This window comes from Cyprinodon variegatus, unplaced genomic scaffold (assembly GCF_000732505.1).
Source record: "Cyprinodon variegatus isolate N-32 unplaced genomic scaffold, C_variegatus-1.0 Scaffold46, whole genome shotgun sequence".
NCBI lineage: Eukaryota > Metazoa > Chordata > Actinopteri > Cyprinodontiformes > Cyprinodontidae > Cyprinodon > Cyprinodon variegatus.
Window position 1 is genome coordinate 349,265 of NW_015150499.1, and position 27,623 is coordinate 376,887.

General features: G+C 37.1%; 1 protein-coding gene across 7 annotated transcripts in view; it reads right to left on the reverse strand.

The window, feature by feature from the left end:
• dock9 (dedicator of cytokinesis 9) overlaps nucleotides 1-27,623 on the reverse strand; it is a 97,400-nt gene that overhangs the window by 3,573 nt on the left and 66,204 nt on the right. For 3 of the 7 annotated variants that reach the window (XM_015370470.1, XM_015370469.1, XM_015370471.1), the window contains exons 18-52: nucleotides 27,448-27,513; nucleotides 27,281-27,373; nucleotides 27,066-27,189; nucleotides 25,578-25,693; nucleotides 25,313-25,399; nucleotides 25,130-25,204; nucleotides 23,320-23,435; nucleotides 23,091-23,160; nucleotides 22,876-23,001; nucleotides 22,707-22,778; nucleotides 22,001-22,147; nucleotides 21,828-21,911; nucleotides 21,604-21,715; nucleotides 19,919-20,097; nucleotides 19,711-19,827; nucleotides 17,929-18,040; nucleotides 17,578-17,708; nucleotides 14,507-14,621; nucleotides 14,335-14,401; nucleotides 14,194-14,241; nucleotides 12,321-12,457; nucleotides 10,043-10,158; nucleotides 9,825-9,962; nucleotides 9,544-9,726; nucleotides 9,207-9,320; nucleotides 8,536-8,751; nucleotides 8,291-8,348; nucleotides 8,069-8,175; nucleotides 6,293-6,415; nucleotides 6,102-6,215; nucleotides 2,954-3,100; nucleotides 2,431-2,641; nucleotides 1,060-1,250; nucleotides 869-969; nucleotides 655-793 (exon numbers count right to left, since the gene is read on the reverse strand). In XM_015370470.1, coding sequence (XP_015225956.1) covers nucleotides 655-793; nucleotides 869-969; nucleotides 1,060-1,250; nucleotides 2,431-2,641; nucleotides 2,954-3,100; nucleotides 6,102-6,215; nucleotides 6,293-6,415; nucleotides 8,069-8,175; nucleotides 8,291-8,348; nucleotides 8,536-8,751; nucleotides 9,207-9,320; nucleotides 9,544-9,726; nucleotides 9,825-9,962; nucleotides 10,043-10,158; nucleotides 12,321-12,457; nucleotides 14,194-14,241; nucleotides 14,335-14,401; nucleotides 14,507-14,621; nucleotides 17,578-17,708; nucleotides 17,929-18,040; nucleotides 19,711-19,827; nucleotides 19,919-20,097; nucleotides 21,604-21,715; nucleotides 21,828-21,911; nucleotides 22,001-22,147; nucleotides 22,707-22,778; nucleotides 22,876-23,001; nucleotides 23,091-23,160; nucleotides 23,320-23,435; nucleotides 25,130-25,204; nucleotides 25,313-25,399; nucleotides 25,578-25,693; nucleotides 27,066-27,189; nucleotides 27,281-27,373; nucleotides 27,448-27,513 — 4,152 coding nt within the window. Of the gene's footprint in view, nucleotides 1-463; nucleotides 472-654; nucleotides 794-868; nucleotides 970-1,059; nucleotides 1,251-2,430; nucleotides 2,642-2,953; nucleotides 3,101-3,577; nucleotides 3,608-5,505; nucleotides 5,512-6,101; nucleotides 6,216-6,292; nucleotides 6,416-8,068; nucleotides 8,176-8,290; nucleotides 8,349-8,535; nucleotides 8,752-9,206; nucleotides 9,321-9,543; nucleotides 9,727-9,824; nucleotides 9,963-10,042; nucleotides 10,159-12,028; nucleotides 12,073-12,320; nucleotides 12,458-14,193; nucleotides 14,242-14,334; nucleotides 14,402-14,506; nucleotides 14,622-17,577; nucleotides 17,709-17,928; nucleotides 18,041-19,710; nucleotides 19,828-19,918; nucleotides 20,098-21,603; nucleotides 21,716-21,827; nucleotides 21,912-22,000; nucleotides 22,148-22,706; nucleotides 22,779-22,875; nucleotides 23,002-23,090; nucleotides 23,161-23,319; nucleotides 23,436-25,129; nucleotides 25,205-25,312; nucleotides 25,400-25,577; nucleotides 25,694-27,065; nucleotides 27,190-27,280; nucleotides 27,374-27,447; nucleotides 27,514-27,623 lie in introns of all 7 variants that reach the window. The other 4 variants (XM_015370476.1, XM_015370473.1, XM_015370475.1 and 1 more) reach the window with 3 other exon arrangements.

The window sequence follows — 27,623 nt, forward strand, 5'->3', positions numbered from 1 at the left end:
GCATTAGGAGATTGAGCAGGGTTTAAATTTGGACTCTTGGTAGAATATTCTGGCTCTTGTCTCACAGGTTTAGGATAGAAAGCCAGAAAAGAAAATTAGTACCTAATAAACTTTTCAGGGACGAAGAATAAGGTTAATAAAGAAACAGTTTATAATGAAAACAATTGCTCCTGACAGCTCAAATGTTAGAAAATAAATAATGTAACTGCACAGCTAAAGTGCACCTCATGTTTACGAATATTCATGTCAGGCTGATTTCCCATTTACTGCAGACGTGCAAAGATAAAGCAGTTTATGATCTGATAACTGAGTCTTTGGGTCAAGTGTTGAAACCTTAGTTTTGTATAACTGAATCAGAGCCGAGACTTTTACCAGCTTAACCCTTTCAATTCCAATTGTGTTTGTTGAGCTAGACCAACAATTACCAACTCCATCAGTTGCATACTGTTGCCACTTGCATTACCATCATATCTGCTCATGTCAGCACAAAGAAAAAAATACAGAGAATGTTATCAGAGAGTGTTTTATCCCTCTATAAAACATTACAAATAACCTCTGAGTGCTTTTAACAAACCGTTTCAATGAGAGATTAAAGGTGTTACGTTATTACAACAACTCCAGTTGGAAAAAAAAAAAAAAAAAGCTGCTGCTTACCTGCTCGTGCATGATGATGGACAGCTCTCTGGTCAGGTCTCTGTAGTTTGCCTTCATCTCGTCGTGGTATTCTTGCTGGTCCTCTTTGATCAGTCGCTCATTAATGCCCAAACCGTGGCCACAGGCCTCCACAAAATGCCTGCTTACAAAAACATGGTAAGCATGTGTTGAGGAGGGATTATGTGCAGCCAGGTGCAAGACCTTCACATCTCACCTGAAGACCTCTTTCAGCTGCTTGACCTTGTTATCTGGATACTTCTTGGCACTAGAGTCGTCTAGAAAAGCTCTGGCGTATGCAAGTGGTCCTGCATTTACCTGTGGTAGAGGGTGTTATTTTTTTATTTTAGTATACTATTCTTTTTTGCAGGTGTTTATTTGTGTTGAGACAAGATCCAAAGTAGAAACCTGGACACTGATGCTGCCCTGCAGTTTGAGCTGCAGGCGGATCATGTCTACGTCGCTGGAGGAGCACAGCTGGTTGATCTCTGCTACTTTTTTGCTCATTTCGTCGATGGCCACCTCTATTGGGCTCAGATCGGTGTGGTGTTGGTACATCACAGCGATACGCTTCTTCACGTAGGGAAAACAGTGTGTCGCTAAAGGGAGCCGAAAAACAGAAAAGTGAAAAGCTTGCAATATATTCAACACTTTTGTCACTTTTACGGTTCAGCATTCACCTGCATGTGGACTGCACATCAAATGAAAGCTCCCACATATTGCAGATAAGAAGATAAAACTGAACTTTTGTATCGTTTGAACCATAAAGCAATAATTGGGATTAGGAAATGTACATGTTAAACAGCTGACATGTCCAAAAGCTAATCAAGATCTTCTACTGATAAACAGGAACATTTTGCTGACTTATGCAAGGAGTGACCGACTGATGGGAAATCTGCTGTGTGTGTTAATGACAGATTTTGTGGCTCAGGAATGGGAAGGCTTTATTAGACTATGTTTTTCTTTAAGAAAATAATTATGTCAGGATAAATTGTGTTTAGTAATTCCAGATTTAAAAGTAGAAGGAATTTTAAATGTGTGGCATGCTGTTGGGTTCTGGCACTAAGGGCCTGATCTTCAGAAGGCTTATTTGCCTTAAAACGGGTGCAAACGTTGTTTGTAGCCAGAGAACAGAATTTTAATGAAGGTGCAAAGTGATTGCTGTTTGCAATTCAAAAGACATTGTGTGCAAACCCTTCTTTGAACCTTTACCTTCATCAATAAGCAGATCATATTCTAATGTCCAAACCATGCAAATTAATTGTGGTAGAATATGCAAATGTGCAAAGCGATTTTCGAAATCACAAATGCAACCGTCGCTGCATTTTCAACACCTTTTTAGTGCCTCTAAAAGTCAGGTGCAAACTGACATACAAAGATATCTTTACACAATTAAACCAAATCACCAAAAAAGGGTGAAAATGCTCATCTCTTTGCAACAGGGATTATTTTTCCTCCCTCGATTTAAAAAAATATTACTCTGCACAAAGTGTACTTATTTTAGACTATAAGGTGCATTAAAAATATTATTTTGTATCATCATCAAACATTTTAAACACATATTTAGGCCACAATGTTCTTTTTTTCGTTTTCCAGCTATCATCTTCATTCCATCATGCGCTTTTTGGTCAGTCACTTAAAATCCCCAAAAAATACATTCTCTGATATAATTTCTAAAATTTTACTCTCTCAGAAGGTATCCATTAATGAATGAAATAGTTTTGTTTAACAAAGGAATAACAATTACAGCAATACTTAGATGTAAAAAAAGCAGTTTACTGGTAAGTATAGTCCTGCGTTTGCACTGCTCCTCCACGCCGCCTTGCTTTTTGCCAGAGATTGTAAAAGGCATCTCAAATACAAATCGGCGGATGTTGTGGCTCCTTTCAAACTCAGTCTTCCTGTCGGCCAGCTCTTTCTCGTCAAGGTATGGAGTCACATGGGTGACCTGGATATACGCGTACTTGGAGTCCAGGTCTTTTGGGTTGATCTGTAGAGGAAACAAAAATAATAACAACTAGTGTGACACTGATCAAACAGCCAACAATTAATGCTGGATTTCTTTTATTGAATGCTTCAATAAATGCATCCGAAAGAAAAACACACTTTTTCTCTTGTAAAGGCATCAAGAAGCAACAGGTTATGTGATGCATTTTCTCATATGTTTGGTGAAAAGAAAAATAAAAGAGGTGAAGAACTTGCTTTGTTGCATTAGCTGATACAATCCCGTAACTTTTTCATCTCCTGATAATTGGATCCCTGTTAGAAGTTATATATAGATAAATAATTTCCAGAATCTCACCCGCCCAGAGTCCTGAATCATCTTTACATTCTCCTGTCCAAACTTCTCAGAATACAGCTTCAGGAGCCTCTGGGAGATCTCAGACAGCGGTGTGAACTTCGGTTCTTTGTAGATGTACTCCTTACCATCTTCATCTTCAAAGAAGCCCTAAAAAAGATCAAATACCCCTAGAAGTCAGTTTCAATAAGCACAACATTAGAGTAACCCACTTAAAAAGATTGAAGCACATCAAACCAAATAAAATAGTGAATGGGAGGCATTCTGACACTGGTGGGGAGTCTTCCTAAATACACATCCTAGAGTCTAAGCTCCCAGAACAGCAACTAGAGAAAAACACTAGTGTTAGTTTATTGGTTTTATATCTAATATGGATGCTCAGACTACCAGCTATTTGATTTGTTATATCTAAAGTCCTGTAAAATGAGGCGTGAAGCCATGCGTTTACACAGCGAGAGCTAAACCCAGCGATTAGCCTTTTAAAAGGAGTTTCCTACTCTGATTGGGACACAGGAGGAGTTAAGGGGCTTAAGCACCACACATTAAACCGCACTGCAGACTGCATTAGTGAAAGAGCACAACACTGAAGCAGCCTTAAAACACACTGCAGCTGTCATATGAATTTACCTCAGCTTCTGAGTCAGTAAACTGGTACTGCTACAGGAGTGTAAATGACACAAAATATTAAAATCATTACAATTTACCTTAAACACATCATATGAGGTTGTCCTACTAGAATAACGCATCAGATTTATAATGTATTAGGGAACACAGGTGGAGTCAGACACAAGTAGAAAATACCACTAAAAGTTATCAATAGTCAGTAATAAAAGCTATCAAATCAAATATGGAGGAAAAGCAGACACACTGACATGAGTGCTTATGTGAATGAATGCCATGCAACACGTTCTGTGCCTACATAACCATCTCATTTAGCTAGCCTTTTTTCTGGTAAAAAGAGAATCTATTCAAGAATAATTCTAATATCATAGTTTCATTTTTTTTTCTAAAGTTATTGTGGCACTAGCAGCCCTTTTTGACATTAGACAGAAAGGAAAGGTTGGAGAGGGAGGTGTAAGACATACAGCAATGGTGGGATTTGAACCCAGGACTCAATCGATGGATCACGCACTCCATCCCTGCGATCCCCCACCGGCATTACTACATTTTTATGCTGTTTCTTTTTATAAGGCCATGCAACAGAGCTAAATTTGAGCTTCAACTGCAATTTCTGCCAGGAAAATTGTATCATTATTGCAAAGTAATGCTGGGAAAAAGACACCAATATTCATTTTGGCCAGTTGGATTGATTCTGACTGCTTTGATTGCCTCCTTTATTCTGCAGAATAGGGGCTGTTATGCTTAAATAAACTTTAAGGGTTGGTAGCCTGACAGTGAAGAGTCAAACCCCAAATCGTTTTCTCTTTAAAGTTTTAAACTAAGCTACCATGGTTGTGTTTAGAGACTTTCAACACATACTACAGTGACATTTCTGAGAGTTTGAAATGTATTTTTTTTGCCTTATTCATATTGAGAGCAAAGAAGAAATTACAAAATATGCAAAATTATTTTTAGTAAGTCCCGATGTTATTTTCCACTGTTAACTAAAATGGGCTTAAAAGATTGTTAATATTAAATATATTTTAATAAAGTAAATAAAAGAATATTTTTAAAGTTTTACTTCTTATTATATCTAATTTATATTAAATAAAGGTTATTATTCATTTATTATTATTATTAAGTTCTTAACAAACCTCTTAGTAAAATATTTTATTTAGGGTTATTATTTAAGGGTTAGAATTATGCTAACACTGAGCCTGGTTCTGCTGGAGGTTTCTTCCTGTTAAAAGGGAGTTTTCCTCTCCACTGTCGCTACAAGCATACTTAGTGTGAGGGATTGCCTTCAAATTAATAAGTCAATGTAATCAGCTGTTTTTCCTTAAAAAGAAAACTTTGAATCAATCAGACTGTATGGTCTGGTTGAATTGTCTCTGTAAAGAGCATTGAGATGACATGTGTTCTGAATTGGCGCCATATAAATAAACTGAGTTGAATTGAAATTAAATTTTAACCCAGTTATATATATTAGCTTGTTGATGAATGCATCAGAAATTGCTAAGAAAAGAAATGAGGATGCTCTGGTAGAGTCAGTTGTGTCATTGCCAAATCAGCTATACAACAGTTATAAAATAGACTATAAACTAGTCTTGACTGAATTTTTTACCTTTTAATTGAATCCTTTGAACTTTTATAAAACTGCAAATATTAAAGCATATTTCAACTGAACAAGAAAGATACATTTATGCTGGGCTAAGGTTGAATCAGCTTCCAATCTCCCCAAAAATGTATTTTTATTTAGATTAACCTTTCGACAGAAAGAAACCAACAAGCAAACTGTAAAAATGATGTAAAGAAACAGAGCAGTAAATGAAAACTACACAGAAGAGTTTTATTTGAAGCATCAAGCAGTGTTCGACAAGTGCAAATGGATTAAAGCAGCACAAACAGGACAGACTCAGACTGTCTGACGAAAGAAGGACTCCTGTATGACTTACCGCTGCCTTCAAAGAGGACAGAAAAAGCAGAGAAGTTGGGTCAGTAAAGGCCTCCCTCATGCTTTAAAAAATATTCAGCATCATGCTGACTTGTGCTCTCTAGTGAGGTTTTAAAGGAAATGTCCGGTCATATTCAGAATTCAAACTTCTGAAAGTACTTTAAATATGAAATTATTACATACTGTTCAATAAATGATAAATGTTTTTAATTAAGAGTAATTTTCATTTGAATGTGCTTGACAGGAAACATCCATGTTTGTCAAAGAACACTACTGCCACCTACTGGTTTGTGACGTCACAGTGTGGTATAGGCTGTTGAGCAAGTCCCAGTGCTGTATCTGGTATTTTTCACAATTATCCAAGTCATCTCGAAAAAACATTCTGGCGGGTCCCCTACTTGGTGATCGAAGCGAAAATGATTGTTTTTTATTTTTTACTGATTAATGATAGGTATTAGTTTTAGGTATACGTAATGATCCATTGATTATTCCTTGCTGACCGGACTTTTCCTTTAATGATTTAAAGTCAGACTTCCATGCAATATTTTTTTTTTGTTTTGAACAGTACCCCACATGTTAATTAAAAATTGAACTTACCTGGCCAAAGAAAGCCACTCTGAAGTACGTCCCCAGCAGCCGCTTTCCTGTATGCATCACCTCCGTCACTTTGCTGTATGCTCGATGCAAAGTGTCATACAGGTGGGCTAGTTTCTGTACAAAGTCAAACAGCAGAGCTATAGAACATGCTGGAGGTCAGTTCAAATGAATAAGGAGAAAGGAAAGTATACCTCAAAGTCCCTGCGCTTCTCATAAATGGGTATAATGAGTTTATAGATGTCTGAGATGAGCTCATAGCGCTCTGCTTTCCACAGGCCGTCTGCACACTCCTCCAAAAGCTCCATTAAAACATCCTGAGTGGACAACAAATGGAGAAAATAATGCATGAAGGAGAGCTTGGGAAAACAACTCTACAGTATCCTTCCTTAAGAAATAGAATAGGAAGACATTTAACTGACACATTAACCTAAACATTTGGTTTTTAAGAAGAATATTCAGGCTTTGTCTGTCTCCTACTTTGGTAATTAGACAAACAAACCCTGATATCTCCAGACTTGGAGTAGATAAACTAAAAGCAGGTGAGTTTATATAACAGCTAAAAACTGAACAGGTTAGAAGATCCCTACAAATTGATAATATCATAAGGTTAAGGGAAAAAATCTCAGAAACACTAAAATCTCTAAGGAAAATGTCCCCAAATTATTGTCTTAGATGCGAAAAAACATTTTGCGTGTTTTTAATGACATTGGTGGGTGATTGTCACTTCTGAAAAACATACAGTTTTATCCATGTTTGTTGTAGCTCTGACTGGTAGGATCAATACAACAGAAATGGCAACTCTGTTCTGAATGAGATTTATTAATACTTTAACAAATATGAAATTAGACTGAAATATAAAAAATAAAATAAATATATTTAAAAAGAAGGGTTGTTAATTATTTTTTTCAGTAAACAAAACTAAGTATGACAACTGTAAAAAAGGAGTCATTAAAATACCATTAATAAGATAGAAATAAGACTTAAATATTATGTCAATGTTATTAACAGAGACAGGTTTAAGTGTAGATTACAGGGTTTATACAGGGATGAGTAACTCTAATTAAATGCTTTTTAATGCATCTGACGAAATTGTTTTTTTACCTTTTTTTTTTTTTTTAAACAAAGCATTTTAGCCACAATAATCACATTTAATTAATTTTAATGCCAAATAGGGCCTTAATTAAAAAAAAATAATAATTTAATGACTTTTAATGACCTGCAGAAACCCTGGATTACGTCTGTATTTAGGGTTTCCATCATGTTTCTGAAGATTTATTTATTTGGTTTTACATAAAAAGGCATCTATATTTGTGTTTAATGGAGATTAGAACCTTTATGGGATAGAAGTTAAAATTAAAATGAAGAAAGGGGAAATATTTTCTTGTGGTCTAGGATCTCATCCTAGCCTAAAATTGGCTGCTATTTGTGAATCAAACAGTGCAACTGTGGAGCAAACTTGAGTTTGATCCTGCTAATCATGACTAATCTGTGATTTAATGTGTTCCAACAACAGTTGAATTGACATATAAACTAGTGCTACACCGATTTGTTAGTATCTGCGAGTACCAACAAATAGGCCACCGGTACCATTTTGAGAGCCAAAGGTTTATTCAACTATTGTCACCCATTCCAGTTAGGAAATAAAAAGTTCTACTGGATTCACTTTGTATTATTCTTTTTCCTGCTTCACAAAGGTAGGCAGCAGCTTTACAAAGCCATGATGGCAATTATGTTACATCCAAGTAGTATATAGTTCTTCATATATGCACACACACACATCAATTTCAAACAGATGGTATTGGTATGGGCCAATTCTGCACAGCCAGGTATAGGGGCCAAAAAAATGGCATCGGTGAGAAACTACTGTAAAACAAATTTAACCGTCATTCATTTGTGTAGATAATTTAGATTTTTTAAGACTTCCTCTCAGCTTTACAGTCCTGGTGGGGTAAGAGCAATAGGTTTACCTCATTAAAATGTACATCTTGCATCCCGACGTCCTCCATCATTGCTGCTTCTTCATCAATGTTTGGAGTTACAACTCGGAAAGCTGAACAGCCCTGCTTAAACATTCCTGCGTGAAATGGGATAATGCTTTGAGTAAAAGCTTTCTGATAACTAATAAAAAAAAAAAAAAAAAAAAACTGAATTAGAAAATAATAGGTTTCCATTAGAAATTAGGGAAACACCTTTTCTCCGGAGGTATTCTGCTACCAGGGCTGCAACATGAACATAACACATGGCCGCCTTGGAACAAAAGAAAAAATGAATTACAATCAGAGTCACAAAAGCTAAATGACAACCATTTATCCAAAAAAAGTCAGCAGTCTAAGAGCTAAGCACAAATCAACACAAGAAATGCAAAAATATTGGTCTACTACATGCTAATTTATCCATTAAACTAAAATAATCAGACTGGAGTCCAACCCCTGACCTCTGACAGGTCTCCATTCTTCACATGGATTCGCGCCATGCTATCTAGCCAGGTCTTTCTCAGCTCAGGTGTGCTGGCGTACGACTTGGCGAGGCTGTACTGCAGGTCCACCAGCATTTCCGGATCTCTCTCATGCTCCTTCATCTGAGCGGTAGCCATCAAAACCGTCCTGATGCGTTTGGTAAGGTCCTTCACATCTGATGGAAAAGCTGTGTGCTGTTGATATGGATGGAGTTCAGCCAAATCAGTGTTTATAGACTGGTTTCAATCAAGAAACTGCATCATAAAAACTGAGAAGCACTGCAGAATTGGCAGAGATAAATAGGTGGAGAAGTTTCAAACAAGGTCTGAAACTTCAAACTTCTCAGAAAGAGCTGTCTGAAGGAGTGTGGAATGATAGCAAACCTTTCCAGTTACATAATAGTTAAGGTTTTTGGCCTCATCAGCACCTATGACACATGGTGGAGGCAGCATCATGGTATGGGGATGCTGAATACATGCACCACATTTACAGTATGCAGAATTTTAATTATTTACAATCTTGATCCATACATAATTTTCTTTCCACACTGCTATTTAAGATTGTGGTGTCAAAGATGTAGGGTTATGAAGGACCTTTATATTGAACAATAAGAATTAATGCTATTTCTATTTGTTAGAGAGCTCCCCACCTTGATAGTTCTATCACTGTTGGCACAATTGTTGATAATTGACAGAGAGTGTTGGAAACGGGTGCTTCCAATACCGATCACATCAGCTATCAGCTGACTGACAGCAATCACCACCTAAAGCAAAAAAAAAAAAAGACATGGTTTGGAGAGCAGAGCTTTACAGAACATAGAGTTATCTGAAAATATCACAGAAAACTAAACATTTCAACCTTTCCTTAGCTGGAGTAAAAAAAATGTAAATGCTGCTGTAAAAAACTTTATATTTGAGCCTGTTTTGCAAGCATTAAGGTCATGTTTATCACTCTGATAATTAATCTCTGCAGCAAAGCCATCTCACCTGCAGGTGTGTCCTGACAAAGGACTTGCGACCCGTGTAGTCAAAGTTGCTCTTCATGAGAAAATAGAGCAGGTGGGCCGCGTCGTTGCGTATAGAGCTCAGCTTGGAATTGCAGCATTTCAGCACCTCATAACAAAAGGCCGCACACATATCTGCCCGCCCTTCAAAAAACGTGCAAGGGAACTAAAGAAGAGATGAAATACCAGTTTATCTCTTTACAACCAGTTCTTTGTTAAAATTGATATAATATCTTTGAACACTGCACCAAATGTTTTTCAGACCTTGTAGATAAAAGTGCGCAGTGATGTGAAGACCTGCCTCAGGGCTGTTTCCGACTGATTGATGCGCAGGAAGCAGAGATGGACTTCAAACACCTTCTTCATCAGAGGACTGTGACCGTGATCAGAGCATAGCTGCGTCTGTGCGGAAACAAGGTAATTCTGTAATTCTGATGAGCAGATAATTCATCTCGGCACCCAACAGGAGTTAGATCTGATACCTTGAAACTCATGATGAAGATGCTGAGAGTGTCCAGTACTGTTAGACATACTTCAGTGGCAATGTTGGCCTCCAGAATCGACTGATTCAACACATCAGCATCAGAGTGACTGTAGGCTGAAAGGATATCAGATAATGCTGTAGCTCTTTCATGCTCATCATGTAAAACACATCATGAAAAGCAATTAACATCACATGGAGTCATATCTCTATGTTAACGCAAAGCTGCTGCTAAAATGATGGACGTATTATTCAATAATGTTAAACATCAAAAGTTTCATTCCAAGCTGAAGCTAAAAATAGTTTAGTCAGATTACTGGTGATAAATTAGTGAGAGCACCAACCTCTGTTGGAATTTCCTATTGACTTGTGTTTCAGACATTAGTTCATGATTTTGATCATGTTATCAAAACATGGAGAAGCCAAGCTGCTTAAAAAACAGGAATTAGCTTTTTGTTGGCTTCAAACTCAAGCTCTTATAAAACCAAGGCATAGTTAAGGTGATATGCAGCAGGAACTCTAATGCCTGTTGATGCATATTCCACATAGGGCTGGGCGATATGAAGAAAATCTAATATATCGATATGTTTGGGCTATATTGCGATAAACGATATATATCACGATATGTTTAAATTACCTGAAAAAAAAATGGACTGCATAAAATTGCACTGATATATTCTTTCAAATTTTTGGTTTCAAATTTAAAACATTTTATTTTTACCAGCTCAAAGCTTTTAACAAATGATACTGCGACATTATGTCTTTTGGTGCCAGTTTTAGACCTTTCAAAAGATCCCAGCAACCAAACAGGAAACAGCAAAAACATGCAATACTGAATAAAATGCAAAATAAAAAGGGGCTATTTTGCGCATAATAAAATAAATGCAGGAGGAAAAAAAGAAATTGACCTCAAATTACAAAAACAAAAGTTAAAAAAATTAGAGCATTATCAGAACATCTCAAAGCTATTTGCACTGATCTTTATGTGCTGAGAATTTCTAAAGAAGCACAAAAAGTTGTAAAATTGAGAACATTGCCAAGTTTAGAGAACACCTGCAAACCTCTGAACAAGACTACATCACATCACAGGTAGTAGAGCATCTAAAAAACATTTAAATAACGTAAGTCTTGAACGTCTTACAAATTACCGCCTTTTGTTCAACATCCTTGACGTGAAATCCTAACAACTGCCATATATTGCTTAACTGAAACACCTGCTGTCACCATATTTCGTTTGCAAGTTGCTTTAGTTTGTGTGCGTGTCGCAAATAAAATAATCCTGTTTGGAGGATGGGTTTATGATGCATTCAAAGTATGTGGGAAAAATACAACTCTTAGCGGAAAGGATGCAGACAGCTTAATGTCATCATGCGAATTTGTACTCGATGGTGGAAATAGAGTCATTTTAACTTTTGTGCGTGATAAAACTCTAGATACATTGAGTATATTCGATATATTGCCGACCCCTAGTACCACACATGCTTTGAATCACATTGGACGCAATTTGCTGCCATCTATTGACCAAGGTTTAGTCCAAATATGGCTAAATATGCTAATTTGCAAACTAAAAATCTAACTTAATTGAGTTGTATCCAAACTTTCTTAACCAGAGGGGCCTGACCCTAAAGAAGGTTGCTGTGCTACCCTTAAAAAGAGCTCCTCCCCTCTTTATTTGTTCATTAGAACGAAATGTAAGTAGGTAAAGGGTGAAATGGTACAAACTAAGCGTAAAAATTAGCAATTTTTTATTATTTTTTTGCTGATAACCAAGAAGTACTTTTTCAATCATTGCCCAGTTTGGAATGAAACTCTTCCCAATTTACATGGGTTTCTTTCCAAAATGAAATAAAGTCAAGAGCAGATGAACGTTGCAGACGATGAGATGACTTTGAGAGCTAATCTTAAAGTTAAAGTAGGCATGCTTTATTGCATTTTAAATCAAAACAAAATGGTCGACAAACATCCTGGCAACCTGTCACATTCTTACCATGTTCTACAGATATTCCAAGTAAACTTGAAATCTTTCTTACACTGAAAACACAAAGAAAGTTTATTAAATGATGCCTTTTCATTAAAAAATAAGCACCTGGCTTTGCTCAAATGAACAAAAAGCTGCCTCTACCCAGCTCTAATAGACTTTACGGATGTTATCCTGAAAAGATTTTCATCCGATTAGGTTTAAACAAAAGATGATGAGGAAGATGATGGGAAGTATGAGTGGAAGGGGGAGCTCAGACTACATGAGGTGAGAATGGTCCTGAATGGTTGATGGCACTTACTGTAATTAAAAGTGTATGAGTTATCCAAGCTGCTGAGCTGCTGTAAGCGGGCATGCATCATTCCCGCCCTGTTACGAGACACAGGCAGAGTCTGAGACTTCCGCTCATGTGCTACGTGTCCTGCCCCATCCTGGTTCCTGATGAGGAAACAGGATATATTAGACAGCGCTAGAGTTAGTGGACCAGCTCAAGATTATTTTTTCCTTTTTTCCCCCTTTACACATTTGAGAGGTTCCGGCAGCGCTCAAATATGCCAGGAAGCAGGTCTTATATTTTTAAGTCAAAATTGTAAACATTTGTGCATGTTTAACATTCAGCCTAGAGTGAAACTTGACACAGCTGCAGCATGAACACCGCAGGTTAAAGCTTAAGCCATGCATGAAAAAAATAAAAAAAATAAATAAAAAGCATAAAGATAGTGAGATGGAAAACCAAAACTGTTACAGCACTGCAACATCTCTTTGAGAAAATTTCATGCACTCAATTTGAAAAAAGTTATTTCCACCTTTAGCCTTTAGCTTACCCAAAGCAGGAGAGGGCAGGAGCCAGCTTATTTATCAGTAAGTTAAACTTGCCAGCATTTGAGTGAATAGAGATAGAAACAGTAATGGGAGGTTAGAGAGAGTGGAGGCCTCTGGGAATGGAGGCCAAAGCTCCCAAATATGAAGAAAAGGAATGAATGGGTGTTAAGAAACATGTGAACTCTTTACAAACATTATCGTCATATATTAATCCAAAAATCAGATACAGCTTATATTCTTTCATAATAGGCATGATTCTCTTATTTAATGACTTTTTTAAGCTACATTATCACTTTTTAATCATTATGCATGCACTATGGGAAGACTGTTATTGTACTGTTTCTCTATAGTGTGAAAATATGATCATGCTAAGAATCTTAATTCTATTATGAGAAATAAAATCGAAATCAATTCATTTTCTAAAAAACTAAACTAATTGCACTGCATTGCATGCAGTTCTTCATATATACACACACACGTGTTAAGAGAATGGTTGTGCATCTGTTGTGTGCTGTTAAGCAATACGTTTTAATATTTTATTCAATTAGTTTCCTTATGGGCATGTTTTTAATTGTATCCTAATTTTCCAGATAGTATTGGCAGCGCTTTGGTCGCAATAACATGAAATCACGGCTCTAATATCTTATTAAATATCTTTATCATCACTGTATCAGAGTAAATACCATAACATTTTTTAGGATAATTAAACCTTTACTATTCCATTTCTTGTAGTTGTATTGTACTGTAGTTGACATTTAGCAGGCTGCATCTTTGCAGCTATCAATAAGATCCTAATGTATTTCTGTATTGATATTTCACTCATGGTAGAATTTGTGGATCTTCACTTCAAAGCTTACTGATGTTTAACGGGCTTTACCCATTTAGAAACTGTTGTGACCTTTGGGATCTTTGTGCAGTTAGAGCACCCAATTTAGTCCAAGCAATTTTGAGGAAAATAAAAGCCTGCTATAATCTGGAAGCTGCTTGACTACTGGTGAGACCAAGCAACATTTAAAACTGCAGTTACCCTCCCTTACAAGGCAAGTACCCACTGGAGAGATATCACAGGAAACCAACCCATTTCAATTAGCTGTAACATTTTTCATTTATCCAGCCAGAATTCTGCTAGAACCTGTTTCCCTTCAATCCTCTAAGTGGCATCTCTCCAAATATTAGTAGGAATGTGTTTTGAATGAATTAAAACTTGGGGCCCAGAATCACCGAAGCTCTTTCCAGAAACAAGCTCTTAATTAGTGCGGCTGACATTTTATGCTGTTTTTTTGTTGATGCACATCAATCATTTTCTGTAAGGTTGGCAGGAATCAAAAAGCCATAAAAGTCTGCAACATTACCTTGCAATATATCTTTTCCCCATATATCTGAACTGATGGAGGCATACTCTGAAGAAAGGGAGAAAGCAATCCGTTATCACACACTTTTTTTTAGCATTTTTAACATAAACTTGGGCTAAAACCAATAAAAAAGCATCTCACTCTATTAAAGTAAAGAAGTCCATCAGTTCAGCAGGTGAACTTTTGTTCCAGTATGTGAACAGAGCATCTGAAGTAGAGAAAAAAAAAACAATAGAGAGCTTGTTTGTTTATTCATTTAACAGCACAGGATATTGTTTATTGCTTAAATCACAAAGTTATGTGGAGTGTTTACCTTCAGACATGCTTTTAAGAACATGTAGGAAACACATGAGGAGGCTTTTGATCTCTGCCTGGTCCAGTTTATCGCATCTCACCAGGGAGCTTCCCAGGGCAGAGGCAGATTGGTTCTAAGGAGAAAACAAAAATATTGTTATATATCGACAGACAAATGAATCCTTTTCACAGACATGGCAATTTATCCTTTAAATCTAACAAGAAAAGCAGAAGTGGAAGGTTCTTCTGTATAGTTCCGTCTAAAATAGACCTCTGATCCATCTTGGTTATATCGAGGAAGGAGCAGTTGGGGGAAATTAGTGAGTGGTCTGCACAGGTCCAGTCTCCCCACTGTGTTCTAATCATACAACCCAATTATTTGTTGGATTGTATGTTAAAGTCGTTTCATTGTTAAGCTGGTGGCCTTTAAACAAGGCATAATCAGTGCAAGTTGTAATGTGCATTTCATTATTTTTTGAATAGAATCTGAACTACATTTTTTCTTCTCTTTATGATATGTTTATCTTCCTAAAGCACCTGGAATCATTTTTAATATGCTGAGGAAAACACCAAAAAAATATTTTCATGTTTTTTTCAAGAAAGCTTTAAAATTAGGACATTTGACCATAGGTTGACTGAAAACAAAACTAACCCCAATAAAATATGGAGAAAGAAAAACAACAAAAATTCTCTAGAATGCTTGTAATCATGTTAGTTAAGCTGGCTGAGGCTATTGCACATGCTTGAAACCTCTGGCTCAGTAATTCTTCACAGATTTTCTTTGGTTAAGCCTCATATTTGGTCCTAATCTGACAAAGGTGAAGTCCAGTCTAGGCAGGCAAAGTCGGGGTAATGAGACTGGAGCGGTTTTGGACCATTAACCCAATTGAATTGAGCCACATCAGACTAATTCGGTTAATAAAAAATGTCTGTTTCACCATTTCTTTTCAGTCATGAAGTTAATCGAAACATTTGAATCTGACACATGCTGCAGCAGACAGAAAAATAAATTTTAATCTGATTTATAAAGTGAGTACTGTAAAAATACTGTAGGATATATGCCCTCACTGGCAGGGATAAAGCAGTCTGCAGAAATAGTACTGTTTGCCAAGATGTTGCATGCTTCTCTGGAAAATATGTCTTAAAATAAAAAGCATTTCTCTCAGTTAAGTTAGAAAGTAGAGAAAAAAAAACGGAACCACTGCAGTTAAATACAGCCGTACCACAGACAAGATTGGGAAATAAGCCACATGTGTTCTATTGCCAGTGTTCAGTCTAGACTATAAAACTGAAGGTGGGTGACTTCATGGATGCCATGATGCAATTGCAGCAGTTTTTTTAAAAGGGTAATTTTAGGTCAGATAACATTTAGGTTTTAATGGTCCTCAAAAGTAAATGAGGCTTTCTGTTTTTCCATTTAGCATGCTTCTGGTCAGTATTTTGGCGTCCCCTACTGGTTTAATGAAGGGAACCATTTTGCTTAAATGTGATTTCTCCAACAAACGCACAAAATGAGCAGAAAGCACAGACAAAAAAAAAGTGCCTTCTGTTTGCTGTAAGAAGCTCCATCTCAGTATAAGTTTCTATCAACCGTGAGATTTACACTTCCTGCAACACCTCTATTGCTTTCAGTACATTTACTTGGAAACCACTGAATAACCTGATGACAGTACCTTCCAAAAATATTCCTACCAACTTAACCCTCAGCTCAGTCTTGAGTCTTTTGTACCCTCTGAACAGATTTATTTAAAAGGCTGACCTGTCTTTAACTCAAACAACATTCCCATCAACGTAACAAGAACTGAAGACAAGTATCCCCACATCATGATGCTGCCATCACCATGTTTCACAATGGGCATGGTCAGTTGGTTTAGCACCCCTCAAGGCCAAATAGTTGAACTTTCATTCAGATCTAATAAGAGCTTCTTCTTCCATGTGTTTGCTCTGCCCCCTGCCTAAACCTGCGGCTAAGTGCAAACATTTAATAGTTTTCATTTAATAATGGCTCTCTTCCTGTTACATCTTCAAAAAGACAGGATTTGTGGTCTTTATGAATATTTGTTTTCCTTTTTAAATATTACCTGATCTTTGCCTCACCTCCAGAGTTACTACAGGCCTCTGATGCCGCTGGATACAAATGCATGCCATACTTTCTTGTTTTATTTTATTTTTTTGTAAACGTTTTAAGGATTTTGTATCCTTTTTTCCTGATTAGCAATTATCAAAAGCAAACAAATTTGGCTTGTGAAAGCAGAGTAAAATCCTTCTACTGCCTCCTAGACTAACTCAAATCAGCTCTCCAAGCAACCATGGCAGTTGACTCACAAAGCAGGCGAAAAATGGATACTGAACTTCTCACTACTGTTCTGAGGGTTAATTTCATCTCTCAGGAGCTTCTTCAGCAGTGCTGTTGTTGTGGATATCATATTTATAGTCCCCACACTGCAGAGAAATTGGAATCTGTCCTTAAATGTCAAGCAAACCCTTTTGCACAAGGACAGATAAAACCTTTCAATAAACCAAAAATTACCTGCCACTTATCTGACTAAGTACCCAGGTTAAACAACTATTTTTATTAATTTCAGATGGAGCTATTCACAAACTTGCTTTATATTAAACTCCACCTACAATATTCAGCGCCACTTCCCTTTTTCCTCTAAGCACAGAGCAGCCGCCTTGCTTGGATTAGCAATGAATTGTGGGATACCCAAGGCTAAGTAGGATACGCCGGAAAGGTCCTTCAAAATAGGCAAAAAGAAGGCTGCATTTGTCGGCTGTCGAACGAAGCAGTCTGTGGGTCTGAAGAGGCCATGGCGCCGCGCTATGACGTAGGAAAGACAGAGGACGCAGCCGGAGGATGCAGCCGCTGGATTTGAACACAGCCACTGTGTCTCAGTCTCCACAGAGGGAAGCAGGTCACTAAAAAATTGTTTCCATACAAACCTCTGGACAGATGATAAAGGCAGGATGTTGAGCTTAGAGTTAAAGACTTCTGTTATAACCTGGGAAATCTATGGACCCGCAGTAAAGAAGAACAATGGAATGAGTACAGGATGCCACAGAGAGGTTACATTAGATCATATAGGCTACCTTGTCAAGAGAATTGGCTTTCTCATGGTTCCTCTCAGGCAGGCTGTTTGCTGAGTCAGTGCTGATGAGGGATCCGCGAGAGTCAGCATGGCGGACAGAGTTCACATTAGGGGTGGACGCATGAGGGGAAGCTGAAAACAAAGGAAAAAAAAAATACAATATGAGATTTATGAAGATTCACAAAATAAGATTCTTAATTTTTTTTTTATTTCCAATCTTAGCAATATACTTTTTTTTAGTTTCACTAACTTTCTGGATATTTGAATACTGAAATACTTAACTTCATTAATAGGTATTAGCTTAAGTCCCTTAAAATTGTTATATATATATTTATTTTCATTTCTAACTCACTGGTGCCTGAGATAGCTCCAAAAACATCTTTGTGCAAACTGGTATCCAGAAATGTGCTGGACCTAGGAGGCGTCATCAAGGCGTTGGTCAGGAGTGGATCCTCTCGTCCATTCTGGGTAAAAATTAGAAAAAAGAAATATAAAGCATTATATATAAATATATAAAAATATATAAAAGGAATTAGCTGTCATTTTTTTTATATTAAACCCAGAGGTTTTATTTTGGGAGTGGGTCAGTGATTTGGGACCTAAAAAAAAATAAAAAATAAAAATCGGAGGAACTGTGTAACCCATTTAAAATGTTCATTATTATGTCATCTATCAAAAAGTTATAGACTTATTTATTTTTTTTTATAAGCAATTCTAAAGAAATGTGTTTATGTCAATTGGGAAATATGTTTCTACTCTGGAAGAGGTGCAAAAGACCCCATTCTGAAACACACCTAAAAACAAATCAGTGATAATTATTTTAAACGTTTGTAACAGATTTAAATCCTTTGGGGACGTCTATATATTTACAGCTGCCTGACTAACGTGTATTTAGTTGTATAATTCGGTGAAGCATCACACTGACATTCTTGGTCAGGCAGCGCATAGACAGGACTGATAGAGCAACCCAGCACCTTCATTACCTGCTTATTTTTCTCTTTTATTCCTATAATTAGAACAATCATTCTTCTCTTCCTGCACTATTAAAGCTTGAAGGGGCCTAACTATGAATCAGGCAAGGGCGTAGGTTTGATTTCAACTTTGGTAGGGACACTGTTGGTCTGATGTCATTAGTCTTATACAAAAATATGTATGCTCATTTTTTTTTTATGCTATACGTCAAAATCAGGGTTTATTATGTTTAAAGAGAAAAGCAGCATTTCTTGCTATATTTATACAAATTGTATAAGCGCTACGCACACTAGATATTGTTTATCAATGACCGAAGCTTAACTGGCTCTGACGAATGAGGAATTAGGACTTTTTCCCACTTTGAAAAGATTTGCATTTGAAATTACCAGGGACTAAGACAGTAGGTAAATCTGTGCCTATTTAACAGAATATAAATATGTCTGCTATATGTGGATTTATACTTTCTTTTATTTTGAAGATATAGAATTGTGCATAGGTAAACAGAGGTTAAAACCCACTCTTATCTTTTAAATTTTCTCTTTGCATCATGAAACAAAGCGAAATAATAGATTCAAGGGACGCCAAATAAATGTATTGTACTTACATGAGCACTGGAAATAGAAGAGGAACTGACACTGAGCATTTAATATATTAACTTCACTCTAAAAGTTATACATCTAGGCTGTAGTTACTCTGTTTAACCCATTTCATGTATTTTATTTAGAGCTGAAAAAATTAATTGTATTAATCAATTATTGAAATAATGTCAACAAATTTAGTAATTGATTAATCATTAACTGGAGTATAGAGACTCTAAGAGATGTCTTTAGCTCACACAGTGACACACTTAGAGCAGTAATTAATACCAAAATTGTAAAAAAAAAAAATATATATATATATATATATATATATATAAAAATTTAGCATTTTAGATAGAAGAATGTTTTCGTCTGTCAATATTCTCAATCCAGAACTCCTCTACTGCTGCAATAACGCTGAATTGTAGGTCGGTCCAAAATTTTGGTAGGGACATGTCCCTATGGTCCCTATGCAACCTACGCCCATGGATGCAGGGCTGTGTTATAATTTAATGTTTGTTGTAGATGTGTTTCGGTTAGATGTGTGTCAGTACTCAAAAGAAGCCACTAGGTGGTGCTCTCACATTGTTGCAGTGGTTGATTGGGAATGGGGAGACTTCTTTCACATTAAGCCTGTTGACATTCTCCTGAAGAAGACCGAACAGTGGAAAGTACAAGGTGGCCAGTCTAGCCTGTTGGCTCTAAAGACAAAACAAAACAAATATTTAATAGGATCACCACACAAACGAGCCAGAATATAAGAGTTAGGTAAGATGAGTGCAAGCAGCTTACTTTGGAGGAATAGCGATCATCAAAAGTGTGTTTAATCATCAGGCTCTTCAGGACCTGGATGGCGACCTGCCGGATCTCCCTGAACTCCTGCAGAGCTGCACTGACCTCCCGCAGCAGAAGCCCGACCAGGAAGTGGTTCCTACAGAAGTCCTCAGTCAAAGAGTATTCCATCTGTAGATCTATGGGGCAGGAAGTGGTCAGTGAGGAGGTTGTTAAAGATTGGAGCCAGCAGGAAACTGAGCTTACAGAGGCACATGAGGCCACGATCAATCCCAGACAGAGAGAGAACATTTGATTCGATGTAAATTTGATCAGAACCTTGCATCTAGAGAGCACCCTGGAAGAAAACTGATTCTCATTAAACAAAAGCAGACTGGAAGACGAGCGCTGATGATCAGATTCGACTTACCCACTGTGTTTTAGATCAACAGTGTTGAGAAAAAAAAAATGATTCAAATTCAGGACAGAGTTCATATGTGCTCAAACAACGCTGAAGATGATTGCAGCAATTTGTAATCAAACAGAAGTTCCCCTGCACTCTTTTTTTTTTTTTTACTTCTGCCTCAGCCTTTTTTAAAACCGGCATTTCATTTATGCAAGTCTTAAAAAGTCACCAGAATCCTTCTTTGATGAATGATCACATTCTAAATCTGCTCATTTTGAGTCGACAACCACCTACCTACTTGAGTATCATCAGACTCCTCTGTATCATCTGAGGACAATACAGATAAATGAGGCAAACAAACAAGAAAGAGAAAGTCCTGTAAGAAATGCTGATGACAGATCTATTTCAAATAGTTTTCATTTTATTATTTACAGTGTACCTGTCCAGATTATTTTGCTTTATACGCCTCTTATCATTTAACAAGCAGAAACTTCAAGATACATCAGTTGAACAAGACAGGATTATAATAAGTAAAACACAATTGAAGGGGATGAACAAAAATAAAAAACTTGCCAGCTGTTTATTTAAATAAGGAAAAACTAATAGTTAAACCCCTGGGTGGATATTTCGTAGACAAGAGCCTCTGACTGCAATTACATGTGGTGCAAGTGTTCTATGGATTATCTCTGCCAGTTTTCCACATTTCCAGACATTTTCACCCAGTCTTCTTTGTAAAATAGTTTAGTCTCAGTCTGACTGGATTAAGAGAATCCGGTTTAACTTTAGATCTCCGCTTAAACTGGGCTGTTCAAAAATAAGGATTGATCTAGGTTATTTTCTTGCAGCTTTGGTTAGGCCTAGGATTGCCCTCTTACATATAGATGAACCAATGCTCCAGTCAACCTCCGATAAGTTTCTTTTCTCTCCAAGTTTTCTGTATTTATCTCTACTTACCACCATGCCTTGCTGAGGGCATGCTGTGTAAGCGATGATGTGCAGAGCTACCTTTATACAACACATAGGATTTGCTTAAAGTTGAAACAGCTCCAGTTTCAGACTTAAGAGGCCAAAGCAAATTTTTCCACATTTTCCTGCAGTAAAATGTTTTCTGGTAACTGATAAATTAATTTGCTGTGGTTTCCTTTTCAGTATTTTTCACTCTTTTGCTTTAGTCACAGAAAATCCTAAAAGTTTATTGTTGAGGCATTTGGTTGTGGAGTGACAAAATATGGAAATAATAGTGCTGTAAAAACATTTAAAAGGCACCAGGCCTGAAAGTTGATTTGAACTCTTTTCTCACCTTGAAACCTCAGTATCCTCCCTTTTCCAAATGGCATGGGCAGGTTTAAGGGCACATAGTGTTCGTGATTGCACACAACGCGCAAGAACTCAAACTTGAACTCAAACAGCGTCTGAAAAAAATAAAAAAATAAAATCAGCTTAATGCAGAACAGCTACACAGAAACAGGACAGATCTTTGGCTACAGCTTGTTTCTGTGAAAGAGTTTATCTGTAATAAAACACCTTTGGGTCTCCAGGCATGAAGCAGTGGATGTAGTTGTTGATCTGCTTGAACACAAAACCTCGGTCCATTAGGTTGAAGCAGCGCTACAAAACCGGACAAAAATAATTATGAAATTATTCCAACACAAGGAGGACACAGCGGACAAGAACAACATTTCTGTTCCTAAGTGGACCTTTATGAAGACGGCCAGGCTGTGGTTTGCATTGCGTGCAGCATCCAGGTTGTCTTTGTATTTCTGAGTGATGTGTGGCATAATCATGTTGACCAAGGTTTCCACAGTGTGGTGAAAAGATGCTGAAAAACGCTGATTCCTCGACAACTAGAGAGCACAAAAAAAAAATTGCTTTACTACTTACACAACATACAGTTTTAGTTACAATGATCATGTGAAATTGCTGCAATAAAAAAAAAAAAAAAAAGTAATAAATGGAAGTGCATTCTCCCTCACTGTATGCATATAGACCCATGAGATATGTGGAGTAACAGAAAACCATTTCCTGCTTCTCTACTTTATTTTCCCACCTGGTTTAAAGCCAGTTAAACCATTATTTTGATTTGTTAAATAGTTAGGATTGTTATTCTTGGAGCTTAAACTTATTTGACCAGTTAAACACCACACTATTATGAAAACTACCATCTTATAAGCTCTTAGACACGGTTTAATCCAAATCAATATAAGGTTATACTGTTCTTTATCAGAACTAGGTTCCCTGCATGTTTAGTTTTGTTGTGTTTTATCTAATCATATATATTGTGCCTCTTCTCAAGGTGAAGTATAACAATTAAACTGCATTGCTGTAATGGTAAATAACATAACATGCTGTTAATCTGCACTATAGGAAATGAATCATTGGCAAAAACAGCCGAGTGAAACTCACCCTCACTTTGCAGCTTTCAATCAAGTACTGAGCCATGGATTTGACTAATGCTTCAAAGAAATACCATGAATACTGTAGGAGGAGAAAAAAAACAGAGATCAGAAACATCACAGAAATTTAAAAACATCTCAACTCTTACTTTACGGAGGGGATATTAAGGGGCATCTACCTTTAGCAGCTTGTTACTGGTCAGGAAGTCGGTGGAAGGCTTCAGGATCACAGTCATGGCTTTGGCCAACTCCTCATGTACTGTTCGGGTTGTCAAGGATGTGTGTGGCTCAGTCCTAAATACAAACTGGATCAGACACATTCACAGACAAAATGTCAGTTCCTGTGGCGCATAAATGAGATCTAGTTTTTCTTAGACATCAGGTGGGATTTCACCTTCACATAAGAGCGAAGGTAGTGTTCCAAGCCTTCCTCGTGGCACTGCGCTACAACATGAATCATGACTCTATAAGGCAAATAGGCAAAAGGGGAATTATATCATGAGTTTTTCCAACAATAACTTGCAAAAAAAGTGCTAAGTAGGTTAACATGCTCTGTAATAATACCAACAGGATTATCAATAAGACGTATTGAAATTGAATAAAAACATTAAAGATACACCTGCCTTGTAACATTTACTGCTACGTCCTCCTGTGTGGCACTAGTCAGGACTCTAAACAGCTGATTGAGGATAGTTGGCAGGAACTTTATCATCACGTGACTTTCCATGGCATGCAAACTCTGCAGGTAAAAAGCAAAGGAGTTGAATTACAACATGTACTGTACTACATGAATGCCTCAAAGATTTAACTATAAAGATATCTTGAGCAGACATGCACTGGAAACCAAGGCGGTGGTCAGGATCAGACCATTTTTAGCAGGTCATTACTGGTTATCAAAAAAACTCTAATGTCTGATTAGTTTTTAAAATGCTTAGCAACAACATGCTTCTCTGTGTGGATTTTTGCAACTGAAGGAAGAATAGTTTGCTATAAAAAATATTTAAAGCGAAATTTACACTACGAAATTTAAAGCAAAGTACTGCCTGTTTTTTTTTTTTTATAAAATCGAGAAGCGTCTTTGTTCAATCTGGCTGTGAAAAAGCAAGAGAGAGCAAGACTTTCAGCAGATACCAGGAGGGATGAAAGTATTACAACAGAGTTTAATCTTTAAACTCGAATAACCTAAAATCTAGATTATTTTGAAGGTAATAAATCCACACCTAATGCCGTCTCAAGGTATTTAAAGGACAAACAGATATATTTTTTATATCCATCAATTTATAATCAAATGGGTACAATCATACACACAGACTGAAAATTCTAATTTAGTTTCTAGTAAATCAAATTCAGTCAATTGTTGTTTATAATACATAAAATATGCTTACCATTTGCATTGAATCATTGACTTGACTGAAAAACTCTTCTGAACAAACTCTATTAGTTAATTAAGAGATGCAAAGTAGTTCAGAATGTCACTATATATTTTTTGTAAATGCTTTAAAATGGTATGGTGTTGTTTACTCATGGCCCCAGATCCCTGATCATCACATCTCTATACCTGAGGAGCTGGATTTGATCAATAATAACCGAGGAAGTTAGTGAAACTGTGTTGATGACTCACACCTAAGCCTTGGAATAAAAGGTCAGATATCGGTGCTTCTATCCCTGCCTGCAGGAAGCTAACATAAGCCTGCCAAGTCATTTGGAAAACTGCCACCAAATACAGCTGACCTGCTGATGGGGCCTCTGGCTATTGTTCATGTTTATAGTTTACATAAAAACCGAGGAAACGTACTGCACCAGATGCTGTTTTCCTGGTAAATGTCCATCTGGAATCAGCAAGCTGATCAGCATAGACTGATAGTCACTTATGAAAAAATAAAATCTAGAAGTCTACCTGGTTTTCAGTTTGTTAGAGTCTACAATTTGCAAACTTCTGAAAGAGAAACCAGCCCACAGAATCACAGATCCTTAATGGTTACCAATAGGTAAGACAAGTTTTTTTTTTTTACACAAATTGGTTTTCACTCAAGCCACAACCACCTGCGGTGTGTGTTGCTAAAAATATATCTTTTTTTCCTCATCTGACTGAAGCCCATTAAAAAAATAAAATAAAAAACTGAAGTTGCCCAAAGAAAAGTGAGATAGACTGTGGGCTAGGGGTAATATGCGAATATTTACTGAAAAAACATAAGTATTTGGAAAATGCTGTGAGACTTTGGGGCTTGCAGACTTTGTTAATTTTAGTCACAATGGATATAAATTGTAAGGTAATAGGTACACAGGTAATAACGATTAATAATAATTACCTATCTATAGTGTGGACAGGCTTCTAAATAGAATCACAATCATCCCTGAACAGGAAACAGCTCATATGTTTGTCACTGTTTGGTTTTTAGAACCCAAGTATACACTTCATCAAATTTCAGTTACCTTCAGGTATTTGACCAGTTCTGCTGCTGATGAAATACTCTGACAGTGATGAAAGAAATTGTGTAAATGTTGATCCTGAAATACACAAAAAAAAGCATAGTTAAAAAAATTAAATAAATCGAAGGGTGATATTCAGTTGAAAAATGATTGGTTTCACTTCTCTGAGGTTGGTATATGACAAACCTGAGTGTACACAGTGGACACTAGGTGTGTGGACACTTTAAATAAGGGCTTCCCTCCATCAACCCATTTGACCTCAGGACTCACATGCTGTGAAGGCAAGAATGGCAATGACAGATATATTATTGTCAAAGTTGAAACAATGACATTAATATGTAAATAATAGATTTAAGGGACAGGGGAAAAAATACACATGCAGAAAATATTCTTTCTAGGTAGAAACCACAGTTAGGGGTGGCAGTGTTAAAGACTGTGAGGATTGCTCTACCTTGCTGGCGCCCTGACAGCTGAGATACCCAGCAGGGAGGTTGGCCGCCACAGGGATGTGATTTTCATTCATCATCACCCGGCCATCCTTTAACAAGGGGAGCCAGGCGAAACCCACTGAGGGAAAATATAGAGTAGAATATCATGAGCCTGATAGAGGTTGCCAGTAACAACAGCAACACTGACAGACTTAAAGGCTGAATCGCATTTCAGCCCTTTCCTCAACTAATCTGCAGACTGGATTTATGAGTAGAGAAAAGGGTCATACCAGCTGGTTGTTTCCTCTACAAATATACACCGTCTTTTAATGGTATCCATAGCATTTGTACTTTTCCACTTTTAGTAAAAGTTCAGGGTTTAATATTTGAATATTAAGGGAAATACAAATAAGTACTGAAAGTGTCTGAAAACTGTCTCTATATGTTGGTACAGGAGAAGCAAATTCTGCAGGTCAGTAATTCATTCAATCTACAATCTCCAACTCAGAGATGGGTTGTGAATAGCACTGGGCAATTAATTTTATTTGCAGTATAATTATAATGTTGTTAAACATAAATTTAAAATCCCAGAGGGACCCAGTTTTGGTGACATAACATTTAATCAGAGGTGCCAGTGCCTTGGGTTCAACGCACCTGAATCAAGTAATCAGATAATTGGGAGGACTCTGCAGGAACTGACTGCATACTGAGGAGGTAACTCAGCCATTTGATTCAGGTGTGTTGGACCAAGGATGGATCTAAAAGTTGCAGGATACCGGCCCCCAGGAACTGGAATTGCCCACCCCTGCTCTAGAAGAGGGTTTGCCAGGCCAAAGAAAGGAAGAGTTGGAGCATGCACATAGATCCATGCATGCCAGAAGAAGAAAATTCCTTTCCAACAGTAATAGGAAAGTCCAGCAACCTCTGGACTGCAAACAATTTATGTTTCATTCTAAAGTAGAATTAGATTTTAAGATATTATCTCAGACTTAAAAATTTTAATTGAAAAATCGTTATGTTTCTATCATGTGAAAATGGCAATAGTATGACCAATATAATATATCAGGCAATTAAGACTCCTATGGGAACATTGGGGGGGCTACAGAGATCCACTGTCGTGCCATTAGTGTTGCACTTCACCAATATGGGCTTTATAAAAAAAAAAAAGGTAGGCTAATGATGAAAGATCCCTTCTGAACAGATCAAATATATGGAGGAAAGAACATTTGTGAGATGAGGTGATAACTGAACATTTAGACCAGCATGCTAAACCCCAGATGTGGCAGAAAAACCATTATCTCCAGGGTGAAATATGGGAGTGGGTGTATAATGAAGCCCTGCATGGTGGTACAGTGTTTGGTGCCGTTTCCCTGCAGCAAGAAGAGTTTAGGCCCTTTCAGCATGATGTATGTACATGTTCACTTAGCATGTAAATGTATGCATGCATGATTGTCTAGTTTTTATTCTACTTATCAGTTGGGCAATACTTTCATATACAATTTGTGCTTCACCTTGTGTTTCAACCACGTCTTTCTTCTTGGTGCTGGCCTTGCTGTTGCTGTCACAGCTCACGTGGTAGAAGGTGAACAGCAGATGATGTTTCTCATGGAGCTGTGTTGGCAACTCGATTTTAAACTGATTCAAAAGAGAATGAATTGAAAACGGTCATGTCGTTATCCTTTGGCTTTAATGTTTAAATTAAATGTGTTTTTATGAGCTTTATTACTTCATCGTAGAATTCCGGGTTGTGCTGGTGATGTAATACTGAGGTAAAGGCATTTTTGGTAAACAAGGGTCCTCCAGGCCGCCCATAGATACACTATGAAAGGAAGAAAAGGAGGCTTTAGTTCATGCAAATTGCAAAAACTGTCTTCTAGAGATTCAGCGTAGTACCTTAAGAGAAACAGCATCTTCGTCGTCCGAGTCCCTGAACTCAATGCAGACGGCTATATTTCTAGCCTGAAGACAGAGACAGTTAGCCAGTTAGCAACACTGAGAGAGAAAAACTATTGTTATGCCATTTGCCATGATCATAATTTTTGGACATTGGGAAGCAGTGTCCATATTTC